The sequence below is a fragment of the Setaria italica genome, chromosome II, assembly GCF_000263155.2.
Source record: "Setaria italica strain Yugu1 chromosome II, Setaria_italica_v2.0, whole genome shotgun sequence".
Taxonomy (NCBI): domain Eukaryota; kingdom Viridiplantae; phylum Streptophyta; class Magnoliopsida; order Poales; family Poaceae; genus Setaria; species Setaria italica.
Genome location: NC_028451.1, coordinates 20,677,295 through 20,684,179, shown reverse-complemented (window position 1 = coordinate 20,684,179; position 6,885 = coordinate 20,677,295). Strand labels below are relative to the sequence as shown.

The 6,885-nt window shown below is 46.0% G+C and overlaps 1 protein-coding gene across 1 annotated transcript; it reads right to left on the bottom strand.

The window, feature by feature from the left end:
* Positions 1-3,881: 3,881 nt before the first annotated feature.
* Positions 3,882-6,885, bottom strand: LOC101762630 (40S ribosomal protein S19). Its single transcript, XM_004956304.3, has 4 exons — positions 6,715-6,885; positions 4,632-4,722; positions 4,347-4,530; positions 3,882-4,256 (listed from the first exon to the last, which is right to left on the bottom strand). Exons 1-4 carry the CDS (start codon positions 6,802-6,804, stop codon positions 4,184-4,186), a joined length of 438 nt encoding a protein of 145 aa, XP_004956361.1. The 5' UTR covers positions 6,805-6,885; the 3' UTR covers positions 3,882-4,183.

The window sequence follows — 6,885 nt, the reverse complement described above, 5'->3', positions numbered from 1 at the left end:
CCACTCTTGCTGTAAACCGATGTCCCTCTTCCTGTCAAACACAGGTTCATACAAGAAGCTAGCCATACCATTCTAAGAAGATGCCATCTCCAATAGTAGTTTAAGACGGTGTGCCGAAGAACATGATGTCCTCTCTACATGCTACTTGGAGCCATTGAACTACAGAAAAACAAGCCACTTCCTCCCTATGCTATCAATCAAAAAAACACTCTTTGCAGAGACCATATCCCTACTGGATTGAACTATCGAAGGGGGGAGGAGATCAAAGTAGCAGGAGCTCGATCTGGGGAGGACGAGGAGGAGAGAGGAAGGGCTCACCGGATCTTGGGACGAGGCAAAGCGGGGTGGTCACGGAGCAGTGGTAGAGATCGAGCCGACGCAGGGATGGAGAGCCGGTGGGGAGGCGACGGCGAGGACGAGGAGGCGACAAGGAGCAGCGATGAGGAGCCACAGGGAGGCGGAGCACAAACGGCGAGGTTCTAGATGAGGAGGCGGCGTGTAATTCGCAAAGAGCACAGGGAGGACACACCTGATGTCTCTAGGTGGGAGAGCTCCGCTCCCGGGAAAATGCGTGGGTCGGGTGGGCGAGGCCCGTCGCAAGAGTTTCCAAAAGCTGGGTTAATTTAGCCCGTGGCCAATTAACGTGTGGGCTTCCAGCCCAGGGAAAACAGCGGGATCCCCGCAGGGATTCGGGCTTCCAAATTCACCCTTAGAAATCTACGTCCCTTTCCTTCTCTACCTCTACAACCGCAAGATCTACAAGCCACACGACTTTTGTGGCCGTCCGATCCCCCGCATTGGCTTGACGATGTCGTCCGCAAGCTCCGCACCAGCCGTCCTTTGCGCACGCCGTTGGCCTGGCGTCGTTGTCCGCGAGCTTCGCAAGGCCGTCGGCACCGGCCGCACGACACCATCCCGAAGCTCCGCAGGGTGTCGGTCGCGCACCACACCGCCATCCACGGCTGTCGCAGCCGCGCCACCGCCGCCCACTCCTGCCTAGCTCGAACGGGCCTGCCCCATCGCTGCTCCACCCTGGCCGCTGCCGTGCGGGCTCGCCGTTGCCATTGCTCCACCCCGGCCGCCACTTCGCCCCGTCGCTGCTAGCCCGCAAGCTGCCGGTGCCGTTCCCCTCTTAGGTGCTAGAGGTCATCCAGCCGGCCAGCCTCTTGCACGTGCCGCCAGCCCCCATGAGAGGAGTGTCAAGGGAGAGGAGAGAGAGGGAAGAGGAGAAGGGAGAAGAAGGAAGAAGATTGATTGCTCACTGACAGGAGGGTCCTACATGTTAGGGTGAATTTGGAAGCCTAAATCCCTACGGGGATCCCGCTGTTTTCCCTAGACCGGAAGCCCACGCGTTAATTGGCCACAGGCTAAATTAACCCAGCCTTTGGAAACTCTTGCAACGGGCCTCGCCCACCCGACCCACGCGTTTTCCCTAGGGGCGGAGCTCTCCCACCTGGAGACATCGAGCACGTCCTCCCTGTGCTCTTCGCGAGCGATGCGCCGCCTCCTCATCTGGGACCTCGCCGTCGCTGCTCCGCCTCCCTGCGGCTCACAGCTGCCGCTCCGCCTCCCTGTGGCTCACCGTCACTGCTCCTCATCGCCTCCCCATCCTCACTGTCGCCTTCCTATCGCCTGCTCGTCCTCCCCGTCGCCTCCCTGTCGTCCCTCCATCCCTGCGTCGGCTCGATCTCCACCACTTCTCCATGACTGCCCCACCTTGCCTCATCCCAGGATCCGATGAGCCCTTCCTCTCTCCTCCTTGTCCTCCCCAAATCAAGCTCTTTCTACTTGGATCTCCTCCCCCCTTCGATAGTTCGATCTAGTAGGGATACGGTCACAAAGAGTGTTTTTGTGATTAATAGCATAGGAAGGAAGTGGCTTGTTTTTCTGTAGTTCAATGGCTCCAAGTAGCATGTAGAGAGGACAGCATGTTCTTGCTGCACACCGTCTTAAAATACTATTGGTGACATTAAGTTCTCGATTGTTGCCTGCCTCAAGTATGCTCTCATCTTAAGAAATAGTAGAGCTTGTAGTATGAATGTATGATAGATGTAGAGATTAGAGGGTAACTTGTTTTTCTTATGTAGTTCACCTGATAGTAAACATATCAAACGTTTCACCTAGGAGATGGCATCTTCTTAGAATGGTATGGATAGCTTATTGTATGAACCTGTGTTTGACAGGAAGAGGGACATCGTTTATAGCAAGAGTAGTTGACGCAGCAAACAGATATTTTTGCAAAAGGCTACACTCTGTATCTGGGTTTTGCTTCCTGATGCTCCCCCCACACCCCCTTTTTCTATCTATTTTCACTTTTCAGTACATTACTCAATTAAGGAACCAGAAACACTGAACACAAACATCTATTTTCCTTTTGTGTGTGTCCCTTTTTTATAAACAATATTTGTTGGGAGAAGGAAATTTCCATGCCTGCTTTGTTACACAACTTTTGCGTGTCTATGTTTGCCCATGTTGGCTAAATTCAATTATAGGGATCACTGTATGTCCATTTTTTTAAAACTGCACAGTATATCTATTTAGGCTTCAGTTGATTTCTTGTCTTGACACCATCAAGATTGCCATGCAAGAATACTCTGGTTCCATTTATCTGAGTTTAGTTGAGATTCCTTGAATTTGATATTATCATGCACTTGAACTGAATTTTCCACAATCAGTTAATTTTCGATGAAAAATGTTTAGAGTTTGATCACATAGTTCGCTTCTAAGTGAAGTTTTCATCTCTTTTCTCTGGTCAATTTATCACTTTTTCCAAAATGCTAGATTATATCATATATTCTTGCAAGTATACCAGTTTTCATAACCTGTGAGCATTTTCTTTTTTTTTTCTAGACCATATGCATTTGAGTGATATAGTTTACTTGCCTTAGTATATACATACATATAGATAATGGAATCTTGGGATGATAAAGTTAGAAGATTCATGCTAGGGGAGGAAGAAGAGGATGACGAGCTATTCCTAGTTATGGTCACCGCGCTTCAGCAGTGTCTATATGAGGAGAAAAGATCGGAGCACACCTCAACTCTGCCTGGTGCTGAAAAGGTCATACAAATCTTGGAAGGCCATAAGAATTGGTGCAAAGTGGAGTTCAGAATTGGTACAAATTTGTGCAATTAGTTTTGTAATTAGTCTATGTTTAATACTTCTAATTAGTATCTAAACATTTGAGGTGACAGGAATTTTAGGAGGGACTAAAGAAACAAACACCCCCTTAATACGCTACGTGGAATCCATGTAGGACAAGAAGGCTAAGATTGACCCAAGATAAAAAATCAAAGGATTTAATTGGTCCATTTCAAAGATGAGGTGTGAAATTGAGACTGGACGAAAGTTGGGCTATTCCGCCTATTTTACTCAATATACCTAAGTGAGTTAGTTCCATATAAATCTATAGAAACTCGCTAGTTCCATATAAATGTATAGAAACTCGTTTATTTGCTTTTTCTAGGATAGCCTAATCTACCGAACCAAGTTTTTGTTAAAACTCACTTTTCTAGGATTGCCTATACCTTATTTTAGATAAACCCACTTGGAAAGCCGTCATCAGGCTGCCTCGGCCGTGTGTTAAAATTGTCTCGCATGGTGAGGAGATTATTTTTAACGGCAGAACGGGCCCAACCAATGATAAATTATTGAGAATACCATAGTATAAATTCATTCGTTTGTGCCAGCACGGTTCCAGTATAAATTTACTGAGAAATATTATTTTTGTCGTACAAATGTCAATAAAATAAATATAATTTCCAGGTACCACTTTACAAAGCACACTATAACACATCACCAGTAATTAGTTAACTCTGGTTTTCATTCAGCATAGCAATCACAGAATATGCAACAGGTTAACATCATGAACAATTCAACCTGCCATACGAACAATCAGATCACTTCGATATATAGCAATCAATGAGTCTGATGTGATTACTAACAAAGGGATATAATTGCAGACTTCCATAACCACCTGACAGCACCAGTCATCGCTATGAGTTCATATACATATGCATAACAGATAGCTAACTTAGTTCAGAAAATATGAAACAAAGGCATAACTTGATGCATCCTACATCCAATTCTTTCGGCCAACAAATGCAACAGGTGATACCCTCATCCAAAATTTTAGACAAACTCTGCTACCAAACATGACATGAACGACAGGATATAACATGCTCAGGGGACAACAGCAACTCTTCCAGCAACTTGGTCAAGATCACGCCTTCCCACAGAGGTGATGAGCCTTCCGCTGTAACGGAACAAAGTAAAAGCATAAGCAAACAACAGATACAAGCAATAAAACACTAATGCACAAACAAGCATAGAAGAAGCATATTACCCCTTGGGGTCAACATCAATTATGCCCATCTTCTGCAACTGCTGAAGGATGTTCCGACAAATGGCACCACTGCTCTTGCAGAAGTGCGGAGGCCGGGAGCCGTTCCTCTGGCGCCCACCATAGATCTTCTGAAAGCCGCCCACACCAATGCCCTGCCTCAGGTAGATCTTCCTTGCAATGGAGGCTACAGCATGGCACAAATGGCACATTAAAATTAATATGAAGGCCAAAAATGCAGCACACAAAGAAATAACAAATTGGTTATACAAGATAATGATTCCTTACCAGCACGGGTGTAGTACCAGTCAGGGTCATAAGGCGGGAGCTCCTTGAACCTTGCAGTCTTGACGATGTCAACCCACTCTGGGAGCTCCATCTGCAAGAGAAGAAATACTTTAGGTTAGGAGGACTCTGGCAACCAACAGAAAACAGTGAAGGTTACCAAGTAACATATATTATTTGCTGAAGCTAAACTCCAATAGAATTTTCAGACAGAAATAACTCCAAAAGGTCCTTATGTGCAACAAATCCACTTGATTCTAGCAAGCAAATACAAGCAGGGCCAGAGAGAACAGTAACAAACTATAACCGTTCATATAAATATGGTTATTTCTCCAAATGTAACTACAATGCATTGGTCCAAAATTTGAAAACAGTAGCTGTCTTTCTTGATTCACAGACAATTGGTAACACCATTGAGTAAATGAGTAGTCATAGTTTCAACACAGAATGATGTCTACACAGCACACCATTCTGTCCACCATTTCAAGCTAATTTACAAGGTACCAACCTGACCACAGATTGTCCATCCCTAGCAACGAGATGGTCATAAACTAAGCAGAACACAGGCAAAAAAGTACCAAGCTAATGGCAAAATAGCCAATTTCGTCCATGAACTCTTGCCCTTGGGTCAACTTCGTCCCCTAACTCTCCAAAATTCCAATTTAGTCCCCGAACTCTAGTAATCCGGTTCAATTCCGCCCCTCATTCGAGCTGGCTGTCCACGTAAGCATGCCATGTCACATGAGCACAGGGTCCTCTGTTATAAATGTCCTATATGCCCTTGTGCCCTTCATTTTTCCTTTCCTCCTTACACTCTCTTTTTTAACTCTTTTTTTCCGCTTGATCCGCACTAACTGGCACTTGCGCTGTGCGTGCGCATCCAGCCCAACCCACGTCCTCTTGGGTCTTTCTGTTTGTATATCAATCCCTCCTTAAAATTCAGTCAAAAAAATCCCTCCTTAAAAAGATTGTTTAGGTCCGGTTGGTTTCAGGTTATATATACAGTGTAGAAATCAGCTTGTAATAAACAATGTAGAGGCTAGGAGAGAGAAACGTTGGGTGTCATAACAATATGGCTTGTGAATTGTAACAAACTAACAACTCAACATCTAGTCTTCTTCAGATTGTGAATTTTTACCATCTGAAACTTTTGTTTTCTCAGTCTACAAAGCTGAAACAAACATTTTGCTTGCTAGTTTATGCTACTCCTTTCTAAAAACAAGTTGCTTTGCTTCTACCCCTTCCTTTGTCCCCAGAAAAAAAAGGTTCCTCTTCTTCCTCTGTCCCTGAAAAAATAAAGTTGCTGGGACTACCAATGGCATAGACAACTAGACAAGAAAGTAGCATCAGTAAAGGATGGGAAAAAAAGCTTGTGTCAGACATTTACAACAGCGGACCCTGCGCCTAGGTGATGTGGCGTGCCTATGTGGCCAGCCAGCTCAGATGAGGGACGGAACTGAACCAGAATAATAGACTCTGGGGACCAAATTGGACCTTTGAAGAGTGGAGGACGAATTTGATCCGAGGGCAAGAGTTTGAGGACGAAATTGGCTATTTTGCCCAAGCTAATCATCAGTACTAAAACTCCTTAATTAACCAGCAACGAGGATAACTTTCTCGCACAAACAAAAATATACATTTTGCCTTAACCAAGTCGACCAACAGCCCTGACTAAATGCTGATCTGAACCAATCAACATTTCAATAAACAACAGGTAATGGCAACAGGCCACATGATTTAGACCATCTAAACTCACAGGCAGCAGTGAGCAAAATTAATGAATTAGTGATCTTCTATAAAACAAGAAAATATACTGAAGTGCTTACAGTCCAAACGAACCGGAAAAGGAAAGAAAATTTAGCACAACAGCGACGATGCGCTGTTGTTCAGCCTGAACCCTCCGCCGCCAAGTTACAAACTAATCCTAGACTAGCAGGTGCTCGCCACTGCATTCACTGGAGCTCGCTTTCACAGCCTAGACGATGCAAGATTCATCGGGACCCAACGAAATCCTCAACGCCGCTCGTAACAGCCGCTAGATCTGACGGAACAAGGTGGGGAATGAGGGGGAGGAACAAGCGGGTACCTTGCCGGAGCGCTTGAGGTGGGCGGAGTAGGCCTTAACGAAGTCGTGGGGGTTCACGTCCTTCACCGTGCGCGCCGTCGAGGTCGCCATCCTGCGGAAGGAAGAGGCGCGCTGCTGCGGCTGCGGGGGCGCTAGGGTTTTGCGGCGGCGTGGGGGGAGGACAGAGAGGCG